The following is a 27,210-nucleotide window of genomic DNA, read 5'->3' on the forward strand; positions in this document are numbered from 1 at the left end:
TTTTAAATTAATATTACAACTTATACAGTATATTAATATTTTTCTGTAACGTTTCTTATCCGTTTAATTGAGCTTCCTGTTTACTTGGAGCTGACTTTTAGAACCTCCTTCATTTTGAGTAGCCTTTTTTGATACTATTTTTATAATTTTGTGTTTGTTGAAATTATTTAAATGATTTCTATCCTATTTTTTTTCTAAATTTATTCATTATTTTGAGCCGTTTAAATGATCTATCTTTGAAATTGTAATATTTTCTTTCGGATAATCAACAAGTTCATCACGTGTTTTCCCAATATTCAATCAATTGTAACTGTTAAATGTTCATATACAAGTACTACTTATGTACTAATTACCATTATAATTTAATGTCTTTGTACATCTCGTAATTAAAGAAATAAACATTTAAATTATATTTTTAAATTAAAATAAGTAACTTTTTTTTTTTCTGATAGTTTTTAAAGGAAGAAAGCACGAAAAGTTTCACTTTGTACACAAAGGAAAGCAAAGCCGATACTTTAGAAATATAATGTAAATCTGCATCATATTTTAAATCTTTAAGAGATAAAAAAAAAAAGTAGATATTTCTGTAAAATAGTTAGTTTAATGTACAAGAGAAGAAAAGGTGCAAAACGTGAATGGTCATTCTATATGGGAATTATAGCATCTGGAACTCTATATAAAACCATCTGTTTTTATAAAAGTTTGAACAATGAAGGTGCACGAATAAGTACTGAGATGAAGTAAAGAAGAGAAGTAATAGAATAAAGGTACGAAAAAATCTTTCAAACTGTTAGCACAATTGAAAGAACTTCTAGTTTTTGTTCAAGAATCAACAAAGCGTGATCTGAAGAAATCAATCTTTTTCTCTTTCGCTATTCTCTATGATGGGAGTCGAGTGAGTGAACTTGATCATAGAAATGATCATTAATGTTGCATTATATGATCAGAAATTTATTTCCTTATCATAAAGCTCAGACATTCGAACGTATCCAAATTAAAATAACATTTAATTAACCGTCTCTTTATCCTTTACACTGGTAAGAGAGAATAAAATGATCTTCATCAATTCAATTTATCTCTTACATTTTACAAATAGAAACACCTTTAAAGTATGCACGTCTAAGAGTGAAAATACAAAACGAATGGCACATCTTCGATACCAGTTGATAAGTAAGAGCAATAGGAAGCCGACAATCAGATTGTATCTATAATTGTATCATTTTGAAGTCGCGAGGAAGATAATCTTTGTTGAAAGGTGATGCAAGATACAGATCGAAAGTGTACATCTTTTGTGGATTAAATGACATCCAAAGGTACGAATTGGTATATGATGATGCTAAATATACCGATATCCTTTATTAACAATGGAAAAAAAAAACCCTTACTTTATAGATTATTCTATAACTTAATGAACTAACTGATAGCTGCCATTTTATATGTAACATAGTCGAAATGCAACAATGGACGACAATCATCGAGTGTGAAACGTTACGATTGATTATCACTTTACCTAACAATTGTTCGTCTGATTTTTCTTTCAAATGCACTAAATTAAAAGGTTGAAATATACCTGAATAACGCGTTATCAACGTTACAAATAAGAAAAAAAAAATTGTAGTAAATAGAACGTCATTTCTTGTATCTGCATAAGTAATTGCATTACTTGTGTGCGTTATAAGACACGTATTGCCTATGCTAGTATCGTGTTTCGGTTGTAGTTTTGTTGTATGTAGAACAGATAAAAATCAAATTTTACGTCTTTTATACACTTCGATTTACATCTATTATGTGGCGGTGTGTTAATTATAATATTTCCGTGTGTTTAATACATGTTTTTATACTTATTTTAGTGATTATTATTGATGTAGTACAGTTCTTCTAGTGTTTTTATAATAAGGGAAAAATAGTTATAAAAATATATATAAATTAAAATTATTTTAAAATATCATAGATATTTTTACTTTTATATATTTAACATTTTTTTCTTAATAATTAAAAATTAAAATAAGATAAAATAATATTTTGACAGGAGACATTCCTCGTGGCGCCATCTATTAAGTATTTTAACAACTAATCTTTCTGTAATGCCCCTTATTTTGGTATAACAATTCATTTTATATAGTGTTTATTCACTTTTAATTATAATACGCAAGATAATTGCATTTTTAACCATATTGCATGGTAATTTAAAAAAAAAATCACGTGACTTCCAACCCAGGTCGGAAGTTCGTATATAGTTAATTGGGGCCTCCGGCCCCTAAGGTTTCCATTTCTAGTCTCGATTTTTATCTATATAAAACTCTGTTCTCGAGATTAACGATGGATGGACGGACAGTGGAAATCTATAGGTCTACAATTTAAAAGTTGCAGCCTGATTAATGCTTTAACTTCGAAATCGGATCATGGTCAACTTCTCAGTAATTAAAGTAATTGTCTCTAATACACAAACCTCCCTGCAAAATTTCAGAAATTTTCGACAAAAAGCACAGGAGTTATTAAGTTTCAAAGAGGGTGAACTCCCCCACACAAACATCCATACATACAGGAAAAAACCCCAAAAGTTTTTTGCATTTCTCGACGTTTCAAGATGTTCTGAGTCCAAAAATGTGAAAATCTTGGGGGGGGGGTCATTTTTTTTTGACCGATCGCATTACTTTCCCTCTGTTATATTAATATATAACAGCCGGGAAAGTAATAAAATGAAAAGTTGAAAAAACTAGTTAGGTATAATAATAAATATATTACACTATTAAATACGTGTAGTAATAAATATAAGTATTATAAGAAGGTGCGCCCGTACATTGGAGCATTTGGGGCACGTGCCCATCTTTGAATCATAATTGTTTGAAGCATCTTGCATAATGTACAATATCCTTTTTTTTATAGATTGTACCCTCCCTTTTTCTATAGTCTATATCCGCCGCTGATTACAGTGTACCAATCCTTTACCATAGATCACCTACTATACCGTAAAATGTTTAGGTAGTGTCAGTGCCATCTTAACGCATGGGCAGTTTGGGCAGTTGCCCGGGATCCCACGCTAATTTATTCACAGACCAGAATTTAATACTAATTTTCCGATCATCCGCCGGTTGTGTAGGCAGGACCCAGTGCACTGCTTTGCCCATGAGCCTAAAATGCCATTAAGACGGTCTTGGATAGAGCGCCTAACAGAAGTACTGTACATAGAGATGAAGCTGTCTATAAATATCATCATATTTTAATTTTGGATCCCTTCCACTCAACAAAGGTACAAAATTTGCCCAAATATGCAGGATATTATTTCAAAACGTAAACATTTCTTATACATCTCCCGTCCTCGATTATTACATAATTTTATAGGCACTTCTTAATAATATAGCCTACATTCTGCTAGCTGCTGTGCCTTTCTTTTGGATGATAAAGTTCGTTTTTTAATTTTTTAAATTTAGTTAGATATGATGGCAAACGATTGGAATTGCATCTCGTGTTAATCCTCTGTGCGCCATTTACTGCGAATCCTTGTCATTAGGAAGGATTTAGGCTCCAGTGAAATGACATATATATTAGCATTAGCCTTCACTGATCAGTAAAGGCTAAGTGCTATTCAGTATACTGTTGGGAAATTTTTAACTGTAAATATATGTATTATAAAAAAGTATATGTATTTAGCACCTCTTTACTAAATGTCTTAAAGGAAAAACCGACGGAAGAGGGGCGTAAGCCCGAAACGCGTATCGTGTGTAAGATATTCCTGAATAAAGAGCGATGTTAAAGATGTCAAGTGTCTACCTATGCACCCAGTTGTGAAGTAAATAATAATACACACAAATTATTTTTAATTTTGTAATGACTGGGGAGAAAAATAAACAACGGGCAGAGTGCAATCTTACGAGATAGAGAGTTACCTTCCCTGTTCCCCATCACAGGTATTATCAAATACCAATAAATCCTCTCTCTTCCACAATACTAGGGTGGTCCCTATATATCTAGATCCATGGATTTCTAATACTACACCAGAAATAGAATTTTTCACTCTTCCAATCTATAATGAAAGCATTGCATTTAGAGGAATTTCAAAACATTTATACAATTTAATAGGTTATATTCATTTGTATATTATTTGTTTGATAAAAATTTGAGTAAATAAAAATTGAGGCAGCAAAAAAGTATTTATTTTTATAAAAGTATAAAACTTGTAAAGACGAAAACTTTCTAAAATGTATAGAAAGAAAATAGTTATTATACATGGAAAAACATTTTTATAAAAATTCTGGAGACTTTTAAACCAAAATTGATATAAAGAAACCTGTTACACTTTTCGACTATTTTGTATTATAATTTGCAAGTAAAACCTATAATCATTTTGTTAACCAAGAAAATGTTTTAAATCTAATTTAAATAAATACATTGTCTTAACGTACAAAATACAATATTTTTTAAATAAATTGTTACATAATTAAATCTTGAAAAGTTTATATAAAATTAATTAATTTCTTACTTTAAACAAGCCACTTTATTGCAGAAAAACAATAGTTTTATAACAGTAATTTACACTCTTCATTTAAACAATTATCATTAATTAATGCAAGATCTTTGTACTTTTAAAGAACAAAGCATTGTAAGTTTTTGTACAGTATAGTACATCAAGATTGTACAATACAATGAGATTGCAAATGTTATCAGTATTAATTTGATAAAAATTAAGCAATCATTTGCAGATTTAGAAGTATTCTACTTTTGTTTTAAGAAAATGGCATTTTGACAGTAATATGTTAAATTTAAAAAATAATAATAATAATAATAATAACAACTCTTACTCAAACACACCTGGTAAACAAATACAGTAGAACCTCGATTACCCGAGGTAGCGTAAACCGATGTTACTTTGGATAATTTAAAACTTGAATAAAATGGACGGCCCGTGGCCATTTCGGATTAAAAATTACGAATTCAAAAGATTTATACCGGTAGCGCTTTCACATCATTTATTATACAGCTAATATGTACTGTACAAGTTATAAGAATAAAAATGTGTATTAATGTAGTTACACTTTAATAAGAATGATTTGTCTCACATTAAAGTCAAATAATAAAAAGATAACACAAGAAACAAATCATTTTGTAATAAGTGTTACCTTTTAAACTTTCTTTTATGGACTACAATATAAGTAGTGATTTGTTTAGCTTACACTTACAGATTCACTTGGGATAATGCAGCGCCTTAGTTAACCAGGGGTCAGATAATCTGGGTTCTACTGTATAAACAACTTTATAGTTTTTGTTCTTTAAATGAAATAAAATCAAATAAGATTTCAAACTTTCATGTAATTTAACACCTAAATAATTAAGACATTTCAAATTAATTATGTATATGAATATCATACAAGCAATTCTGTTCTTAAAAAACAAAACAATTAATAGATTATTTAATTTTTTTTATACATTTTCATGCTTGAAGTTAACAGTCACCATCAATCATTTAATGATAACAGGAAAGGCAAAATTTTCATTTAACAATCTTCATTAATGTTTTAGGCAACACCGACAAGTTCACGAAGTGAAAATCTTGTTATTATAATAATACAATTACAAGTTGAAAAAATTTCGAAAGACGCACTATTTATTTAAACAATGCGGAATTTTAATGTATGGACAATAAAACTATCTTGCTGATAATGAACAATGAATGCATTTGTCATCTTGGGTGATTTTAAGAGTTTTATTTCTATTTGGTTACGTTTATCATAAATATTAGAAAAAATAATCTCTTTATAATAATTTGTATAAAACAACAAGTGCATCATTAAGCAGTGGTCAAGTCAGTCACTTTATGGTGCAAAAAAGATGTAATAATGCAAAATGCATAACCGATTTAACTTAATCTACAGGAATTCTTCTCATGATTCTGCAAAAGAAAAATGCGAGTTTATATTTGTTAATTCTTTATTCTAATCATTAGATAAAATGGACTACTACATTCTTTCTAAAATTTTATATTAAAAAGTTTAAAATAAAAATGACAATTTAATATGAGAAAGATGATGATTTTGTAAAGAAATATTAATATATATATACATATATATATATTTATATGATATGTACTATACAAAATTAATTACAACAATAAATGAGAACATTATTTTTCAATTCTATACATAGAAAATAACAATAAATAATCAGTTACAATAACTGGCATAACCAGGGAGGGGGCCCAGGTTCCCCTTTGTAATGAAAAAAATAAATTGATTTTCCATATTTAGCATTAACTACTGACTTAGTAATTCATATATGTTTATTATAATCCCTTATACTGTATATGTATTAGAAACAAAAATTTAATATGAATCACTATATATTTTAGTAAATTTTAACTTGGGTTCCCTTTTCATTAGTTCTTGTTATGCTGCTGGTTTCAACTTTGCAAGCATAAAATACAGTTAGAAATAAACTTAAAGAATGGGAAAACTAAAAATATGCAGCAGTTGTTTAATTTCTTTGCACTCCCATTGTAAACTGTTTATAATGATTCTGCAGGCTATCTAATTGCACCATGTTGCCAGAAATTAGCTGAGGCTCACACAGAGACATCAAAATGTTGCAAGAAGAAAAAAAATCTGCTGTTTTGTTTTAAAGCCAAGCCTAAAACTTTAGCTTTTAACAGGTGTTAGTTTTTAATGTCAAAAATCTGTGGACTGGGAATAAAAAGTCAGCAATAAATGTTTTTAGTAAGTATAGAAGTTGCAACAATGAAAAAAACTGCCAATTTTCTTCAAAATTGGCCAAATTGGCAAGAAATCACAGGATATGAAAAGCTGACCCATATCTATTCAAAACCATCCATAATTGAGGTTGAGAAACTATCTTCAACAATCTTCAAATGGATTTTTTAATATGATCTGCAGCAACATAACTTGCTGGAGTTTAAAATAAAGAAAATTTACCAGAAGATTTTGAAATTTGTTATATGGCATAATAACCCCATATGTTTATATGCTATATTTACTGGGAATTGTCAGTTGTTCAATATAGGAAGAAGTCCATTATAGGAAGACTTTGGAATTAGGGAATTTCCTGTATTATTTTAGTGACTAGTGTACCGGCAGTTATAAAGTATGTTGGTAATCAGCAGTTTTAAAGCATTAACAATGGTTCCAATCCTCATTTAAAGTTTATACGTTCAGTAACTTGGTCGATGCTTATATGATTAGTATTGTTTACCGATGCCATATGTCATTGGTAATAATAAATAAATAAAAAAAAACACACTGTTTTGATATTAATTATAAATAATTTTTAAATTACATAAACAAAACATTAAATTATACTGTATTTTAAATCAAAACAAAAATTATTGGCAATAAAAAATATTACCGTATTTTACGGACTATAAGACGCATTTTTTTCTTCGAAAAATTGCCTCCAAAATTCAGGTGTGTCTTATAGTCCGTAGCGTCTTATAGGTTTTTTTTTTTTAAATTGCTTAAAAATTAAGGTGCGTCTTATAATCCGTAGCGTCTTATAGTCCGTAAAATACGGTACATAATATAAATTTTTGTAATATTCTCATTAACTCAATTCTTGATAGAAATTGTATTGTTTCAAAGCCACAGTTGACAAAATTGTAGTTGTCAAAAGGGATTTTTCTTTAAATTAACTGAAAGTATAAACAGTGAAATGTCAGTATAATGAACACCAGTTTAATGAAATTTTCAGTATAACAAATTTATCTTAAATTCCCCACTAATTTCCTATACAAATCAATGCAAAAATGTTTCAGTTTAATGAATAATGAATACCATTATAACAAAAATTTCAGTTTATCATCATCAAAAATTCTATCCATTATGAAAGGAAAGTTCCATTATAATGAAATCTATAAATGCATAAATCATTCATTTTCAGTAAATGATGAATATTATGTCAGCCTGGCAAAATTAATTTTAATCCTTAGTTATGGTTTTGTTTTGATGCTATTACTCTACAATTATTTCTTTTAAGTTTATGAGAAAAAATGGAACAAAGAAAAAAATATTATATGACATGCAAAAAGGAATTAAGCAAAAAGCTGTGCTTGATGGCATACTGAAATGCTGCATCATAGTACATCAAAAAAAAAAAAAACTGATTAAACAAACAACACAACACATTACAGACTTCTTTTAGCAGAAAATAATGGCTTGAAGCAGCAATAACAATTTAAAAGGCAGGATTCCAACTAATAATTGCTACTGTATTGCTATTTTAGATGTCGGTCATGATATTTTTGATAACTTTTTATTTTATTACAGTATAAATTTTTATTCTGTATTTAATATAATTTACATTTAAAAATGCAAAATTTGGTTCCATATAAATAGTAACAAAACAACTGCATTTTTAAAAAATTTGAATAATTTTTTTATTCTTGCATTTTTGACTACATTTCAATGTTTATAATTAATAATCAAATATTTTAATTAAGGCCCAATTTAGAAGATCTAAAAAATTGTATTTGTTGTACTAAAATTGGATATTCAGAGATGGAAGCAAGCGTAACATTAGCATCTAAAGATCACATAACTAAACAAATCTATAATAATAACCATTTATGATAATACTATACAGTAAAAAAAATCCTAACTGTTTAAGAATAGCAAGATTAGAATAAATTAAATCTTGAAAATCAAACTTTTACCTTGCATTTCAATTTCACATATAAATCTTAATTTTAAGATATGTATACTATTTTTATTATTACTTTCTTTAAATCTAGTGAAAATATATCATACAAAAATAAAAATGTCTACGTTTTTTATGCCATAGATATGTCTGAATATTTGAATGTGCAGTATATTTTCAATTAAATTAACTTTAATAAAATAAACTTTTCAAATATTTAGTCCAATCTCTCATTATCTGTTAATATCTGTTCCAAAATGATATAATTTTTGTATACATGCCAATTTTTGAAGATATGAAATATCAATACTAAACTTGTGTTTATATATGTTACTGGCAAAACCCGATTTTACACCAAACTAGTTTGGATTAAGTGTGTCAGGCCAAACTAGTTTAGAATTATTATTCAAGTATATTAATGGTTAAAATAAAATTAAAAGACAATCAATTAGATGAACAATATTTATTCAAACATAGTCTACTTAATAATTATGGTAATTTATTAGAATAGGTTAGTGTGAATGTATGTCTCTTTAATCCAAATAAAATAAATCCAGTAGACTTCCTCACAGCAATAGCTGTGAGGAAGTCTACTGGATTTATTTATTCAGATTAAAGAGACATACATTCACATTACATATATATAGTTACCACATCTGACATTGAGAAGAATAGGTTAGGTTAGAACGCCCGTCCCCACTGTTCCCTGTCTTCTGATTGCTGGACTCGGAGACGAGTCGCCACCTTCGATACATAGGGTAACATTAACCCCATTTATTATAATTAAGTAGACTATGTTTGAATAAATATTGTTCATCTAATTGATTGTCTTTTAATTTTATTTTAACCATTAATATATTTGAATAATAATTCTAAACTAGTTTGGCCTGACATGCTTATGCCAAACTAGTTCGGCCTAGGCAAAACTAGTTTGGCATAAAATCGGGTTTTGCCGGTAACATATATACACACACACAGTACACCCCAAATAGATTAAACTTTTTAAAATAAAACAAAAATTACAGCAAAAAAGTTAATCCTTTTCAAAATAACTTTGGGAGTTTATACATTTTTTCCACTATAACTTAACAATTTAGATTGAGTGAAAAAAGCACAAAAATTGTTGTACAGAACTTATCATACAGGAATTTTGTGCTTGTTTCCCAATGAACATAAAAAGAAAAAGAAGCAATCAAGTATTAAAAAATTTATATTAAGTTTAGAAATGCATGTTTAAAGTTATACTTCTCAAAACTGCAGTAAAATCTTGCTTTGTCTATTAAACATTGTCAATACTAATTTCTTTCATTAACATTTTAAGTTTTGAGAACAAAAAGAGTATAAAGTGACAAATCAGAAAACATGCACATGAGAAAAAACTAATATTGTAATTGACTAAAATAAAGTCATTAAAAATTACTAACTGTTCATGAAAAGGTCCACAATTAGTATCTTTTTATAATAAGTTTTACATACATATCCATCCATTTTATAGCTCATGAGCCAGAACTATAAAATGGCTCAACTTTAGATGTTATCAATTTATTCTTTCTTAATAAGCAATGAGTATTTTTACATTCATATTTAACTATATCTATTTTTTCCTTTTTTTTTTAATTATTTCCATTCTGAAGTTCTCTTTAGTATCTGAAGGCCTATTTTTATGTCTATTACCATATAACCTCATTTAAACCAATATGATGGTATTCCCCTAGTGTAAATTGGCATGCTGGTTTTTACCATATGGAAATATCTGATTTCATGGTCTCTCCCAATAAGATAAGATGGTCAACCCATAAAATACAGTTTGACAGAGCAGCCAAATAGATGGGACCGAAAATATCTGAAGCAAACCATCCGTGAAAATTTGAGGATCTGATCCAAACTGAAAGCTAGTTCCCCAAAGTAGATTACTGATAACTTTACTGTCTCAGCCAAATAGGTGACTTTATATAAGATCTGCCTGGTAAATTTCTGAACTTTCCAATTTGCCTGCCAGCAAGTGGGAATGTGTATCACGCATCCACATAGTGGTAATATTGGTAAGAATTCTACCAAAAACTGCAACTTAATACACATTTTAGTTATGATGTAACACCTGTTTGAATCAACAAGTGTTGTTTTGTGTGTTTGCTATTTTTATTGTGTTTAAAATGAGTGATTTTCACAAGCAGTGAATTTGAAATTGGGAAAATCCTTTATGGAGACATTTGAAATGTTAAAAACAGAGTTCAGGAATAAGGCTTTAGGTTGGACTGAAGCATATGATTGATGGAAACATTCCAAAGATGGATGAACTTCAACCAATGACAATCTACATTCAGGCAACTTTCAACATCCAAAACAAATGAAATTGTTGCAAAAGTTAGGGAAGTCATTCATCTGTTTGTAAGTATTAGATAAAGTTGTAAAGTTTGCCAACTGTGTGCGATTGTCAGGACAGTTGAGGGGTTGAGACAATCATGTGTGGGCATGATATACATACTGAGAGAGACTAACCAATCACTCTTTCCCATTTAATAAAATATAAAACTTTTCTTATAAAACTTTCTATATTCTTGTTACAATTCTCTTTCTATCTTTCTTTTTAAGAAGGGAATCCAGTAAAAGTCCAAATGTTACATTGAATATCTACACTTGGTCCCTTGTGATGGTCTTCTGCAAGACCAGAACTTATTGTTAAGCTCGGATATAACAGATCTTGGAGAGAGAGAGAGACTTTTGGAGAACAAACAAATCTGGGAGATAGAACAACAGAATTTAGAGAATGAACAAATTTTAGAGGGTCAATTAACTATTGGAAAAAAAGAACTGAATGCCCTTGAAACACAAGTTTTTAAAGGAATTTCTCTTTTCTATTCCATGTTCCTATTTGTCTTTTTTCTCCTGGTAACAATTCAAAACTTTTAGGGGCACGGGAGAGGTTGTTATTGACACTTAAGCCAATTGGCTAAAATTCCTCCAAACTTTGGATCTGAATCCCTTATAATTCCAACCTTTTGTTTTCCTTTTTGATGGATTCTTTCTGTCAAAAAAGAAAACAAAAAATCTCATAAAAACTTTTATTGTTTTCACAAGACTTCAAGTCTAGCTTTGGATTTTAATTTTGAAAGGTGAGAGTTTTACTGTTCTGCCGGATATTTGTCATCATTAACATAAAATTTCGATTTCTGTTTGGAACCTCACAAAGTAAGCATCTCAAAAACTGTCTGTTATGAAATTCTTATGTAAAATTTAGGCCTGATTCATATTGCAACAAAATTTGTGCTTGTCTTTTGACTAATTGCTGAAAGTAATTAGTCAAAAGTTCAGTGTTAATGAGAAAAATCAAAGTCAAGTTGATGTGAGTCAAGAGTTTTTGAATCAAGCTAATCAGAATGAAAACTTTTGAAAACATCGATCATTCCCAGTGAACGTTAAAAGGCTCACTATAATTGAAAAGAAAAGAAGAAAGTGCAGTGAAATGTTAAAGTCATGCTGACATTTTTTTCGATTCTGAGAGAGTTGTTCATCAGGAATTTCTTCTACAAGGCAGGGTGGTGACAAAGGAATATTATCTTGAAGTAATGAAACACCTTTGTGAGGCTATCAGAAGAAAAAGGCCAATGCTTGAGGTCAAACTGATGGATGTTTCATGCTGACAATATATCCATGCACACATTTCTATTAATCCATCGGCTTTTGGCAAAACATGACACAATAGTCATTCCACAACATTCTTACTCTCCTGGTCTAGAACAAGTGAAATTTTTTATTCCCCAAATTAAAACTGGCTTTGAAAGGTCGAGTTGACTGACTTGATAAAGGAAAATTTGATAGCAGAACTGTGCAGTATCCTGAGTGAAATGTTTCAAAGGATAAAAGAAACTTTGGGAGATATGTATTCAAAGTGGAGGGGGACTACTCTGAAGGCAACAAGGCTGAATAGCTTTTAAAGAAAGTGGAAAATTTTTTATTTAAAAAGTTCAGGAATTTACAGGATAGACCTTGGATAGCTATTGTAATTATATTATTCATGCTCTATTACATATCTAGCATGTTTTTTTCTTCTATTTTTTATTAATAGTTAACATTTTTTTGAAAGTGTTTTATAATTTAATTTAAAGAATTTGTTGCATATTTTAACTTTGACGTTATGAAAATAATAAAGCAATCATCTTAATAATCCAATATAAAATTATTAATTATTAAAATAATTGCTTTATTATTCTCATTTTGTTCTGATATGAAATTAATAGTTCTTTTAATATACAATAAATATTTTAAATAGTACTTACAGTTCGTGTTTTTATTTGTTCTTGTTCACTAGCTGCTAAAGCCTTTGCTAACAAATAATCTTCTTCTTCTTGTAATTTCTTTTCAACACTAAATTTTTATGTAACAAATATAAGATTTAATTCCATGCATTTGGTATTAAATTTTTACTTTTATTGTTAAAAGCAAAGAAGAGAATCATTATGCAACAAATGAGAAATCATTATCAAAAAATTTTTAGCTGTATTTTTTATAAAAATTGAAATTTATTTAAACTATAAGTCTATAATTGAAATTATTTTCTATTCAAATTATATTTATATATTACTTTAAATATTATTTATAAATATTAAAAATCATTAAACATATATTAATTGTTTCTAGTTCAGTGTCAAAACAGAAATTAATTTTTCCTATAAGAAAAAAAGAAAAACACTTTTTTAATTTTTATTAGAAAATTTAAAAAAATCTATGTCTATGATATTGATAATCTTATATGTCAACTTGACATATAATTTGTTCACATATAACATGTTTTAAAAATATTTTTCTGTATTGTAAAAAAATGATCCCTTAAAAAAGCTATTATAATGTAAGGATTAGTGGTTATATGACAGTAGTAATTAATTACAAATAAACTTCTTTTTACAAAATATCAGCAACATCTTTAGATTTTTTATTGTTATAATAATTTTTTATGGATGACAAAATCAAAATACATTAGTAATTTAAAAGTTATTCTAGAGAACTGTGTTTGTTCAGTCAAGTACAAAATGACTTTTTTCCCCAGAATTTGTGTTCGAATACTGAATTGTTTGCGTACTGAGATACCACTGTATTTTGATTACTTACCTACAGTTAAAAAAAGTAATAACACCTAAAAATGTTTAAATAAACTTTACTAAATATGAGGATTAATCTATAAATACAAAATGCAGTAATAGTCTTAAGAGCTGAAGTCTGAAAGCAACGACAACACCTGGTTGATGGGAAAGCTAGGACAAGGAAGGAAAAATTGCACTAGTTTTCATTAAAGTAAACCTGATGAAAGACAAAAGAAATTGAAAATTTCAATATTCTAAAATTCATAGGAAAATTTGAGACAAAACACATACTTGCTTGAATAAAAATAATGGAGTTAACACTTAAAAATCATGAAATTTTGTATAAAGGATTTACCAAATTGTGTTAGAGTGAAACAAGAAACCATGTTGTACAGAAGATATCCCCAATTTTTGAACTGTATTGTAGAAGTGATAACTGTACATCAAAAGTTTACACAAACTATTTCACATTCAGGACCATACTATTGAATACTCAGTCATAGAAAAGAACACATACAAAATATACTATGATCAAGCCATAATCACAAGCAAAACTAAATCATATACATCATAGACAAGCTGTACCAAACATTCACAACACACAAAATACATATACTAAAGAAAAAAATTAGTAAATACTCAAAACTTGCCCATAAAATAAAGCATTTGTGAAGAATGAAGTATGTATTGTGCCAGTAACTTTTTCTTGCACAGACATCATATCACATACATTAAACAAAAATATAGAAATATTAGTACTTTACAACAGTGCACACATTACACTACAGAAGGCTGCCATACTAAACTCATTACATAGTTAGGAAATTCTTAAATACAAACATACACAACAGCAAACAAATACACATGCAAAGAGCATGTAAACAAAACTTTTTTCTGTTGTTATGCCTTCTCTTTGGTCTAGCATAGCACTAGTGCCTAGTGCTATGTAGGAAACACTCATCCAATATCATAATAATAATTATAGAAATTAAATATTATATGAACTAAAATTTTAAGTTTGGAGAGTTTACAATGTATTACAAATTTTTTGATAAATTTAAAAAAAATCTATACAGATATCCCTTGATGCTACTGCATATATCAAAATTGTCTTAATCAAATACAGAGATACTTTGGTACTTGACTGAACAATAACCACCAACTAGAACAAATTTTCGGTTAATTGAGCTGCAATTTGAAAAAACTGTAAAACTATAAATTCCCACTGTCACCTGTCTGTCTGTCTTTCCTTAACCTCAAGAATGGAGTTAGATAGATGAAATTAGAGACCCGATATGGAAAGCTTAGGGACAGGAGGACCAAATTAACTATATATGAACTTCTGATGCAAACTGGAAGTCATGTTATTTCAATTAAAAAATTTTCCCCTGAAAGGAGTTAGCAATAGAGGTGTGCTGATCATGTAATGGAAAAGTATGATGTACAGGGACAAGACACTACAGTACTAATTTGAGGTGAAGAGCATATATTTTAAATTAAATAAATTAAAAATATGATTAAAGATTGCAGCCTGGCATTGTGTTGTCACAATAAATAATTGTTTTAATAACAAATATTTTTATTTTAATAAATGAAAATAGCAAATTCACCAACACCTTACTGCCAAGAAAGACAAATCTATGTTAAGTAAAAACAGCTGTCAAAGCCGTGTTAAAATTTCTGCTGAGTATAAAATGGGATTGCTGCAATTAATTTTATGCATTAAGCAAGAGATACCTGCAGTCTAAAATTTTAATCTTCAAATTTTAAAGATTAAAATTTAATTGGCATGTAGTAGCATTTATCTTAATAATTTAAAAATTCAAACCAACTTTGATATTGAAACAGGACGATGTTCAGGAACAAATTTCTCACAGTGATGATCTTGTGGAAGACGATGTTTAAGACAATAATTGGCTTTACATCTGTTACAAAATATTTTAACCATCTGAAATAAAATTAATCGTAATTTTACAAAATAGTTATATGGAAATTACCATTTATTTTAATCGCTCGAAGAATTAACATTACTGTATATTACATACATAGTAAATGCTAAACTTGCTCATATTAAAAATATATTTCTTGTAAAATTTCTAAAAATCCAGGATAAAATATACATTTTAAAATATTGAAGACTAAATACAAATAAAAAAAAATTGATGTCTCTTCATACATTCTTCACAACCACAGGAACACACAATTAAAATGAGCATTGACTTTTCTTTTGAGGCTCTTTTCTGCTTCAAAATATGTAAACAGAGGGACTTTTAATCAATTTACATATTCATAAGCAGGGAAAAGCCTGAAAAGAAAGGTTGACTCTGCACATTTTAATTGTGTGTTCCTGTGGTTGTGAAGGATGTGTGAAGACATCAAAAATTTGTTTTTACTCATTAATTAGTATACAGTAAAGTTAGTAATACAATATATATATATATATATCAGTCAAAATCTCATTATGTTTAATAAAATAACATTTGTATTTATCTGTATTGATATAACCAATCAAAAACATTCCAACTAATTAAAAGAGTGTAAAATTAACATTGTAGTAATAAAAAATTAATAAGTTAACATGATTAGTCAGAAAAAAAATTTTGCTTATACTCAGATAAGGTTACAATATAAATTAACTGCCTATAAATTTTGTTTCTTAAATAATTCAAAGGTTTTTCCAAACTAGCCATAAAATAGTAATAGATGCATTATCTTATATTAACAATAAAAATAGTTTATAAGAATCAAACAGGGCCATCCATTAATTATGTGTACAATGTAAGGGAAAGGATAAATGCAAAATGTAAATAACTGTACACAATGGGAGGGAGAGGGCCAAATCATTATCTATGTAGACTTTTTTAGAAATATTAGTATTGCACACATTTGTTCTTTTAAGCCTACTTATTAGTCATTAACATCACTATAAACTAGCAATTAAAAATATTGTATAACTTTTTAAAATCATCTCTTCAATTTTAAGTGTCTGTAAATTATTGTACAGTACACATAATTAAAGAGGAAAGGGTTTGCCAAAACATTTAAAAAAAAGAATTGAAAAAGCAATAAAGTGGATGTATTAACTGTACTATTAATTATTTTTATGAATTTCCACATATTTAATATATCTGAAGTACGTTTGTAATTCATTGTATTTTTAAATATTTTATAAATGAAAATATTTATTACTATTTTGTTTTTAGAATTAAACTTATCTTTATACAATGTTATTACAGTGCAATTATTGTGAGAATTTATATCTTTTATGAATAAATTTAAATTTGGAAATTTACATTATAAATCCAATTATGTTTAGTACTACAGTTACTAGTCATGTTATAGAATAGTTGCTGTTTTGTTTGTCATATTAAAAAACAATACAAACTTCTTACATTAAAAATTTATCTTACCTCTTTTTGTTTACAGCCTTTCAATGCACATTTATTTGTGTATATCTGTAAAAAATTATTTTATATTTAAATCCCAAACTATATATATATTGATGTATTAAAAATACGATATGTAATTATGAATTTTCAATTACATGAGTAATATTCAACAACACTCATCCTTCAAAATTTAATTTTTAATAAAAAATTTATTAAATTACAGTACTGCCACAAATACAGTACAGTACTGCCACTATTAACTAATTATTATTAAACTACAGTAGAGCATTGATTATCCGACCCCCGATTAACCGACTTATTGGTTAACCGACCGCGTTCTAGTCAGCAAATTCAAATGTCCGCTAGTGACGTGGCGCTACAATATTTGGTTATGTCTTGGCTACTTTAATATTATTTTTGTTAAATTTTTGCATGTTTTAGCTGGCAGCACTGGCTCGACCATGAAAGGGAGGCTAGTATTTAAACCCGGCCTAATACACTATACTAATAATGTATTTTTTTATACTTTTCGGTTATCCGACCAACCCCAGTCCCCAATTAAGTCGGATAATCGATGCTCTACTGTAATTAAATTATTATTAACTAAAACAGCAGTAGTAAAATAGTTTTCTAAAAATTTTAGATAAAAACTGATTAATTAAATTACTTAGATTCAGAATTTCGATTATAAGTAGGAATGTTACAGTCCTGATAACTAAAAGTTACGAACAGAACAGTTTGTGAATTTGGATTAACTTAAATTTTTAAAATTCTGACACAGTAAATGGAAATATTTGTTTAATATACATGCTAATTAATGTTACAGTCCTGATAACTAAAAGTTACGAACAGAACAGTTTGTGAATTTGGATTAACTTAAATTTTTAAAATTCTGACACAGTAAATGGAAATATTTGTTTAATATACATGCTAATTACATCATATTTTAAGCAAAAAGTTACTTCAGATTTATATATTAATTTTCATCTACAATACTATTACTCAGATGTTTTGCATCATTTCAATCAGGGCAGTTATCACTTACCAGTCAGAACCATAATCCCTCATCCAAATGAATCCAAACAGCATTCAATTATCATTTACCTTGATTCACATACTAATATATAATAAAAAATTAATAATATATGGAGGAAGTTTTATTTGATAAACAGATAATAAACCATATTCACTTGAATATAAGATGCCATTGAATCTAAGACACACCTTAATTTACCCATAGATTTTTTGTGTGTTTAGACAACTTGAAACAAATTTATGTCAACAGAATTGATTCTGCTGATATAAATTTGTTCAGTATCTATTAAACAGTAGATTAAGCTATATACTGCCTTCCATGGTATCAAAAGTCAGAAACCTTTTCATTTTCCCATGTCAGTCTTCTTGTAAAATCAACACTGGATTCAATGCTGAAATCTTATCACACGCAATTATCTTTAGTGCTGCTTAAAGTATTGGAAATTCACTATTTTTTGAAATATTTCTGAGAATAGTTGTGAAAAAGGGTCTCTTACATTAATGTCTTGAACATTAGTAACACGTTCACAAGTTATTTGAAAATAATAATCTGAATCTTGCTTTAGACAGACATTTCTAAATTAATTGAATTTTTAAAATTTTGTTACAAATAACTCACAATATTCTGTTTATTAAATTTTATCAATAAATGATAAGTCCAAATATGAAGATCATTACAGTCCAAATATGAAGATCATTAATTAAACTAGCCTAATTCTAACAAATTTTTAACACAATTATTAATAGAATTTGATGGATAACTGTATGAATGTATAAAGAATTCACAAGTAAGATGATAAAAAGTTACAAACAGCTAAAATGAGATTTCTAAGAGCCACAAAAGATAGCAAAAGACCGGACTAATAGAAGAATAAAAACAAAAGAAAAAGAACTGAAAATATAGTCTCTCAATGAAAAAATCAAATCAAAGAGAAAACTGGAAAATGCACATAGATTAAATGAATGATAAAATATTGCCAAAAAGTTCTGTTGAAATACAGATAGGCAAGAGAAAGATTAATTATAAGATAGTAGGATCAATTAGAAGCCAATTGTTGAAAAAAGCATATTGAATCTCAGGTTATTTTGAAAAATATAAATAGATAAATTTCTTTATATTGTAAACATAGTTTGAATTTTTTACCCATTCTGAAACCTGAACACATCTTGCATTATAATTTAACATATGAAGAAAATTAATGATAATAAACAACTTTAAAAATTGGCCAATTAATCTAAGTTCCATCTGCCTTTCAGATTCTGTAATGTCTATGAGCCATCAATGGTTGAACCTTGACACTTTGTAACACACAAAATATTTTTCTTTTTGAGGTTTTAGCTTTTTCTAATAATGTGCTGTACTTGATGGTCTTTTTTGATTCTGTCTGTAAATCTGTTTTCTACTCAAACATTTCATGTCAGTAAAGGAGTGAAGACACCAAAGTTGTTTTATTCTATTGGATTTTGTAATATCACTGTTACTCAAGAAATCTAATTGTATGTAATTAAAAAAATGCAATATATAATTATACATATGTATGTACGTATGCAGTTAAAAAGAAAAATGAAATCAGTAATGATTAAAAAATAAACTCCTAGTCAATAACAACGTAAATAAATGTTTCTTTAAATTATAGTTAATTTAATGTCATAATACTATGGTTAATTTGTGTATAAAGTATAATCATGGTATTATACTTCATAGTAACACAGTATAAATATAGTTTATATTCATTAAAATACATGTAAAAATATCTGATAAATAAAACTAAATATGTATATTAAAACTGCCTCTCACTTAAGATTTCCATCTCTCTATTAAAAAAATTATAAAAATAACTTTCTCCTGATTCTTTTTAAAATAAGAATTTCTTCAAAATACTATGTTAACAAATTCAAAGAAAAAACAATAATAATAAGAGCTTTCTGATATACTTCTGATATAGCCCACTTTAATATATTTCTGGTTATATATATAGGCAACACATTGCAATGATGTTCATTCAGAAAGGATTTTTTGAAATTTCTTGTCATTTTTTTTATGTCACACATCTATCATATAAAAGACAAGTCACCTTTACCAGTTTAATTGATGTCTATGAAAAATAGCAAGAGGTAAGACTGTACCAAAACCAATCAGGAAAATATTATCCAGAAGTATAAAGGAGTCTCTCAATGCAGTATCATGCAGGATGTGCAGATCTCTCAGTCTACAATCCAGGAAATCATCATGTGTTTTTGAGAAAGGGGAAACATTCATCAAAGAAAAGCTTTTGGAAGAGAATTCCTACTCAGTTTCAGATAACTATGGTTCTTTCAATGCTGTATTTTCCAAAACAGGCAAGTTTCCACAGAAGATTTGACAAAATAGATAAGGGAATACTTTAATATCTCATTATCTGAATGTACAGTGTGGAGATATATCCAACAACACAAATACAGGCTGTACGAATCCAAGAGAAAAACCTTTCATAAATGAATTGTGAAAGTGCAGTACTTAGCTTGAGCCAGAACTCATCTAAAATGGATAAACTCTAATTGGAAGAAAATACTATGGTTGAATGAATCAATATTTCATACAAACCATGAGAATATAGGCAAAAAAGTTTTTTGTACTAAAGATCAAGCATATTATTAAGATGAGTCCAGAAGCCACAGTCTGTAATGGTTTGGGAATGCATAAGAGCAGAGGAAATTGACAATTTGCATTTCTGCAATGCTGCTGTGAACTCTGAAGCCTACATTCTAATCCTTCAGCAATAGCTATGTGAATCAAAGCATAAACTTTTCCAAAGACAAGCCAATATTATCCAGCATGACAACACCCATCTGCATAATACTAGGAAAACCAAAGCCTCACTGCAGTCTAATCATACACATGTACTCCCCTGGCCAGCATGTGTCTCTGAAAATGTACGGAGATTTTTAAAAAGAAAAATGACTCAACATCATACTCACATGTTAAAACAATTACTTATGTACAGTATTTAAGCAAAGAATGGAAAAAAATTCACATGCAGTTGATGCACAAGTTTGTATCTTCCTTGCCCATGCCTCAATGCCTTGCAACTCTTAAAAAATGAAAAGGTGTTGCCATTCCACGGTGATTACAGAATCTTAACACATTGAACAAAATTCAAAGAAATGTGTCGCAAAGGCTCTGCATATTAGAAATTAATATTTTAATAGCAACATGTTTTTCCAAATCTGAGCTTTTGATGTTTGTGTGATCACTTCATAATAAATTTGATGTTGTTTGTGTAATTAATTGATGTGTAATTAATTGATGTTTGTGTGATCACCTTCATAATAAATTATTTTTCATTAAAAAAACATCTGTGCATTGTACTACGAATTATTTTAAGTTTTACTTGGTGAATGAAATTCATTGCAAGGTTTATATTTATATATAAACTAAATCTATTAATATAATCTTTGTTTCTATCTACTATATAAAACTGAAAAACTGGGCAGTCTCTGTTGTGGTATACCAAAAATGGCCACTAGGGGCACCCCTAGCTATTATTTAAATTAACAATAAATTCAGTTTTTTGTGTAGCAATATTAAAATAACAATAAATGCAGTTTTTTGCATTTTTGACTGTGTTTTAGTAGGGTATGCCACGAGAATGCACATTAAGAAGAGAGTTTTTAAAATTATTCCCGTGGGGGAAAGGGTTAAGGATTACCCTGAAGAACTCAGCTTCTATCGTACTAGTGGGTGATCGGATAACGAACACTTTCGGAAAAGATTTTTATGTTCGGATAATGAACACTTCACAGAATATACAGAAAAAGAAGTGACATAAAATAGTGAATAACGATTGGTCTTCCCTTGTCTCCAGGTGACAATTCAAAACTTTTGGAACTCTGGAGATGTCTGCATCAATGCTCAACCCGATACCAATCGGATAGTATTCCTCCGAATTTTGAAACTCTCCCTTGTAATTCCAGCTTTTTGTTTATCTTTCTGACAAATAATTTTTTTATAGTCTTTGCAAGACTATCAGGCAAGTACTTGTTAAATTTTGCGTTGGTTTTTATTTATGATAGGCGAGAGTTTAACTGTTCCATCGGATATTCGTTAATGTTTTAATACCAAATTTCAAATTTCATCCGGGCCTTGCATTTAAATAATTTTTTGTGCGCTAGTTGATTTCTGTTCTCCTGAATTTTTGTAAGTGCTTTTCTGAAATTATTATTTAAAAAAGAAACTGATAATATTATGGAGCATAAAAAGAGTGGAGTGTCAAGAACTGTGCTCACTGTAGAAACCAAGCAAGAGATAATAGCAAAGGTAGAGAGTAAGCAGATGTCTGATGTTGCTAGGCGATACGGCTTCAACAGGTCTACAGTAAACACAATCTTAGCTATGAAAAGATATATCAAGAAGTATCAAGCAATTAAAGATCTTTTGAGGAAGTGGGAGGATGTCAGAACAACGGGCATCCAAACCAGAATGAGGTTAATAGGCTTGGAGATCTCTATAATTACAATGCTATTAATTACTTCCAAAAAATCCTGAAGAGAGAAAAGCAATCGACATTGGACAGATTCTTTAACCCCCACAAATGGAAAAAACATCTAATAAAAATGCAAGACTGTGTATATATGTATTTTTATTATTACATATATACTTTCTTACTATGTTTATTTATATTTTTTATTTTTTGGAGTCTCCAAATGAATTATTTAAACTCCCATAAAAACCTATGGTAAATTGGTAATCGGTTAACGAACAATGTCTTGGAACGGATTATGTTCCTTAACCGATCACCCATTGTATTTTAGATGCGGTTTTTTGACTGTGTTTTAGTAGGGTACACCACGAGAAATTCAGTATATTATTATTTTTATTTGTAAATTTATTATTTATGCCACGGAATGATACTGCTGCTGGGCGTCCCAGGCAACTAATCATCTATAATAACTATTCAGACAATTAAAAAATGCTTACCTTTCTTTTCGTCTTGCTAGGATCAGATTTACAAAATGTGTCAATATGTTGTCCAACAACTATATCAGGTATCTGACCTTTTTCAACAGGAATTGGTTTGTTGCATAATGGACACACTGGGACTTGAACATCTTTTCTGTATGCATCTTTACAATTGTGCTTTGCATATTGAAAGTGGTCACCACTATTTCAAATAAAATATAAGTAATCAAATTACTTACAAAATCTGAAACTTCTATTTTATTGACAAGACTATGTCTTGTTTGCCCACCAGTGGCTGAGCGGTTCCATCGCTAAACACTAGGAGTTTGGTTGCGGGTTTGCACTGTGCTCGAACGAGCTGGCCACGTGGAGTTTCCGGGTTTTCTCCACATTTGTAACACCTGAATAGGCAAGAGACGAGAAAACTAACATCCAGGCATTAAACTATGTACGAATATCGCTATAATTACTAGCGCTTTCGACGAAACTATTTTCGTCTTCGTCAGGTAGATAATAACGGTTAAAATCCTTTTTTAAACCAAAAATTTTATGAAATGAACAAACCGCTTTAGAACTTTGGAACAAGATCAACGATGGAACTGAGACTGGGGAATGCACAGTAGTCCTTCCCGCATTACCATTCTGTGGCCGAGTCACCATCCATATTTGCTGTGTTTTTAGGCAACACGTGCTTTTTCTACCAGTCTCCCCACGGCCAAATCTTAGGAGGCTACTGTGCAATGACAGGGATGCTACCTCCGTACTAGAGAGGTCTGGAGTTTACTCTATCCCATTGGAAAATACTGCATCCGGTATTCACACCCACTACGTTAGTGCGACAACTAGAATGTTAGCTTGTCGTATTTCCAAACACCAACTTTCCATCAGGGCAGGCAAAGGTGATACCGAACTAGCAAGAATGGTGTTACAGCACCTATACACCCCACTGTGGAACCAAGTGGTGATGCTCAGGCATTGTAATAACAGGAGCATCGTGTTTATTTGGGAGGCCTTTCTTACCGCTGCACTAAATCCGTGCAACACACCCACGCTTGATTTGCCTGTTATGTGGGTCAACTTATATAACAGGTTAAGGCAACACCTCTAGCTCCACATCTCAGTATTCTATAGCGCATGCGCTACGTCACCATGCACGCATGTTTAAATTTCTTCTCACTCAGTTCCATCGTTGATCTTGTTCCAAAGTTCTAAAGCGGTTTGTTCATTTCATAAAATTTTTGGTTCGAAAAAGGATTTTAACCATTATTATCTACCTGACGAAGACGAAAATAGTTTCGGCGAAAGCGCTAGTAATTATAGCGATATTCGTACATAGTTTAACGCCTGGATGTTAGTTTTCTCGTTTCTTGCCTATTCAGTTATCGGCGTGAAGTCCACCATCGTTACAACACCTGAATAGGGGTCAGTTTCCCTTACGAGACCTCCTGGAAGGCATTTCCCCGCGTAACATCGCACCCCAGAGAAGGCAACGGGAAACCACTCTGAGTATAACTTTCCCTAGAAAACACCTTGGCGCATTATTAACCATTTTACTAACCTATGCCAGATGTCACTGACATCAGGAATCTGATATAGCACGCAGAGAGAGATGTCTTGTTAGAATCGTACTGCCGATTTACGTTACCAGCTTAGAGGTATGAAGGAGTACATGTCAAGAGTTGATATTTGGCACAGAGTATTAGGTGCCCAAATCATTTGTGCATAAAAAAAATCCAGACTTGTAGGTAGTCAGGGGACCGAGAACCAAGTCAAAATAAAATACAAAATGGCGACCCTCTTCTACAAACAGGCAAAACAGGCACCTCACCCCACCAAAGTCAGGTGGGGAGAGTACCACCCACAGTCATTCTAAGAAGTGAACTCTGACCTTAGGACTGAACACGTAGTATCTTCTATGTTAAATAAAATTTGTAATCTAATTTTGTAAATTTGGGAGTGCTTCAAATATGACGTTAAAACAGGGTTATATGTCATTACAAGTGGGTTTTTTTAACATTATCTAGTATAGTAAAATCGTGGTACCGATAAAAATTTTACATGTAGGGCAGTGTGTGCCACCGTGTGACCTTCGCCCTTTGACTTCACTTTGCTCCTAAACTCTAACGAGGAGAGACATTTTTTTATTTCATTTAGTTAACCTTTCAATTTGACAGCTGTGCCAATCTTGGATTTATATTATATCTCGACACTATTGTAAATATTGCGTAGCCGATCCAAGTTAAGTAAATTATTTGCCTGGATCATTTCTCAGTTAATTTTTACCGGCAAAACACTTGGTTGTGGTCAATGTGGACATCATAGACAAGGTAGGACGTGCCATGTACAGCTTTTAGCCACACCACTAAAGATGTTATATTAGGGTTGTTGTTACATCCAATGATGTTATAATTGGGTTAAACTGTATATTGTTTGTGCAAAATAAAAAATAAAAATTCAACACTGGCTGTCACGCAACGAAAAGAAATTTCGACATTGGATAGGATATACCTGGATAGGTTAATTTCACTGAAAATGCATCGTGGACGACCTCATGGTTGTGGCCGATAAAGTTTGAACGATCACGCTCAAAATCAGCGATACCCCGCTTGAGCATTAAAGTGATTCTGCTTAGTAGTGAGTATCCAAGACATAGTCTTGTCCCAAATATGGCTTTGCCGTTTTACTTGTTATATATGTAACTAGTAGAATTAAAGCTCATGAATTGGATAAAGCTAAGATTAACTGAGAAATACTAGCTTTATACAAGTCTCTCTTGTTAAAGCAAATAATAATGCATTAATTTTGAACTTTATCCAAGTCATAAGTGAATAAAGCTGACATTATCCAAAAAAAGTGAACGAATGAAGTCAGAACAAAATTTAAAATTTGAGTTTTATTCACCCCACTTTGGATAAAATGAAGAGAAGATTTAGGGGCTTACTTTAACTTGACTATCTGGATAATCTTTCCAATGCAGTTCGGTGAATAAAGAAGACATTTTTCTTTTTAAAAATCAACTAAACTTTACCTCATTTTTTATGCAATAGAAAAATAATATATAAAAATGTAGCCTGTTATTTCACCAAAATATCACAAGACTAAGCTAAAAATTGTAGGTTTAGTTACAAAAAAAGTACTTTGATTTACAGAATACTGATATGTGAATAGATCTTAATATATACTAATGGCTGATCAAAATAATATATGTAGTTGGAAATGGGATAAAAATTCTCTGGTAAAACTTTAATGTTTTGCATTTTTTATGGCATTTAGCCTAAATAAAAACTGTGGTGTAGTATGTTTTATATGACCTTGTGTTTAAAAGGACTTTTAAAATTCCTATTTCTGTGTTTGTCTTTAATTGTATTTATTAATATAATGTAGTCCTGCTGTTTTTTAAGTTTATTATAGGCATGAAAAAAGTCAAATTGAAAAATCATTGACATATTGCCAATTGGATTTAAATCCATCTATAAACTGTCAGACGTGACAATAATGCTCTGTTCCTATTATCCAAATAGTGGCTAAAAACAAAATGCACATTCCCATAAAAGGAAACCATATTTAGCTCAATCCAAACAAATGGTAGATAGACTCTGCATTATCTGGACAAGGCCTAAGATTTTAAGTTTTATTCTTATTAGATCCATCTGTTCTTGGATAAAGCTAGCATTACTCAATTCACAAGCTTTAGCTGTAACATATGAAATAATATACACATAGTATATTAGCTCAAATATATATATATCAGTAGAATCTTGTTCTAATAGATTGCAGAAAAATGGATTTTTTTCCAGGTTCCACCAAATCAATGTAATATTACCACCTTTTAGCAGATCTATAACTCTGAATAACAGATTTTTCTAGCAGCATTCATTGTAAACTTCGCATTTTTCAAGGTTTAGTTAATATTTGAATGTTTCTGGAAATTCATAGAATTCGATGATGCACTTGTTCCATCTGGGATTGAAGAATTGTACAAAGAGAGTCAGTAGGCTGATACGATTGAGAAGCCACCTAGTGAACATTCTGACAGTGGTCAAAGTGTAGTGCCAAATTTAGCAAGGCCTTAGAGTCTTTCCAAGTCTTGAAGATCTCCTTCACGATTTCAGCATAAAAGAACAGACTG

At 29.8% G+C, this 27,210-nt stretch overlaps 2 protein-coding genes across 3 annotated transcripts in view; one reads left to right on the forward strand and one right to left on the reverse strand.

The window, feature by feature from the left end:
• The window catches only part of LOC136989963 (microcephalin-like), a 305,005-nt gene that overhangs the window by 146,574 nt on the left and 131,221 nt on the right, over positions 1 to 27,210 (forward strand). The window lies entirely within an intron of this gene.
• Positions 4,133 to 27,210, reverse strand: part of LOC136989962 (AN1-type zinc finger protein 2A) — a 32,796-nt gene continuing 9,718 nt past the window's right edge. The window contains exons 4-8 of one of the 2 annotated variants that reach the window (XM_067288270.1): positions 23,100 to 23,283; positions 17,129 to 17,173; positions 15,551 to 15,666; positions 12,918 to 13,005; positions 4,133 to 5,887 (exon numbers count right to left, since the gene is read on the reverse strand). In XM_067288270.1, the coding sequence (XP_067144371.1) occupies positions 5,855 to 5,887; positions 12,918 to 13,005; positions 15,551 to 15,666; positions 17,129 to 17,173; positions 23,100 to 23,283 (466 nt within the window). In that variant the 3' untranslated portion in view covers positions 4,133 to 5,854. The remainder of the gene's footprint in view (positions 5,888 to 12,917; positions 13,006 to 15,550; positions 15,667 to 17,128; positions 17,174 to 23,099; positions 23,284 to 27,210) is intronic. The other variant, XM_067288271.1, reaches the window with a different exon arrangement.

Source organism: Centruroides vittatus, unplaced genomic scaffold, assembly GCF_030686945.1.
Source record: "Centruroides vittatus isolate TY-2023 unplaced genomic scaffold, ASM3068694v2 scaffold_861, whole genome shotgun sequence".
NCBI classification, from domain to species: Eukaryota; Metazoa; Arthropoda; class Arachnida; order Scorpiones; family Buthidae; genus Centruroides; species Centruroides vittatus.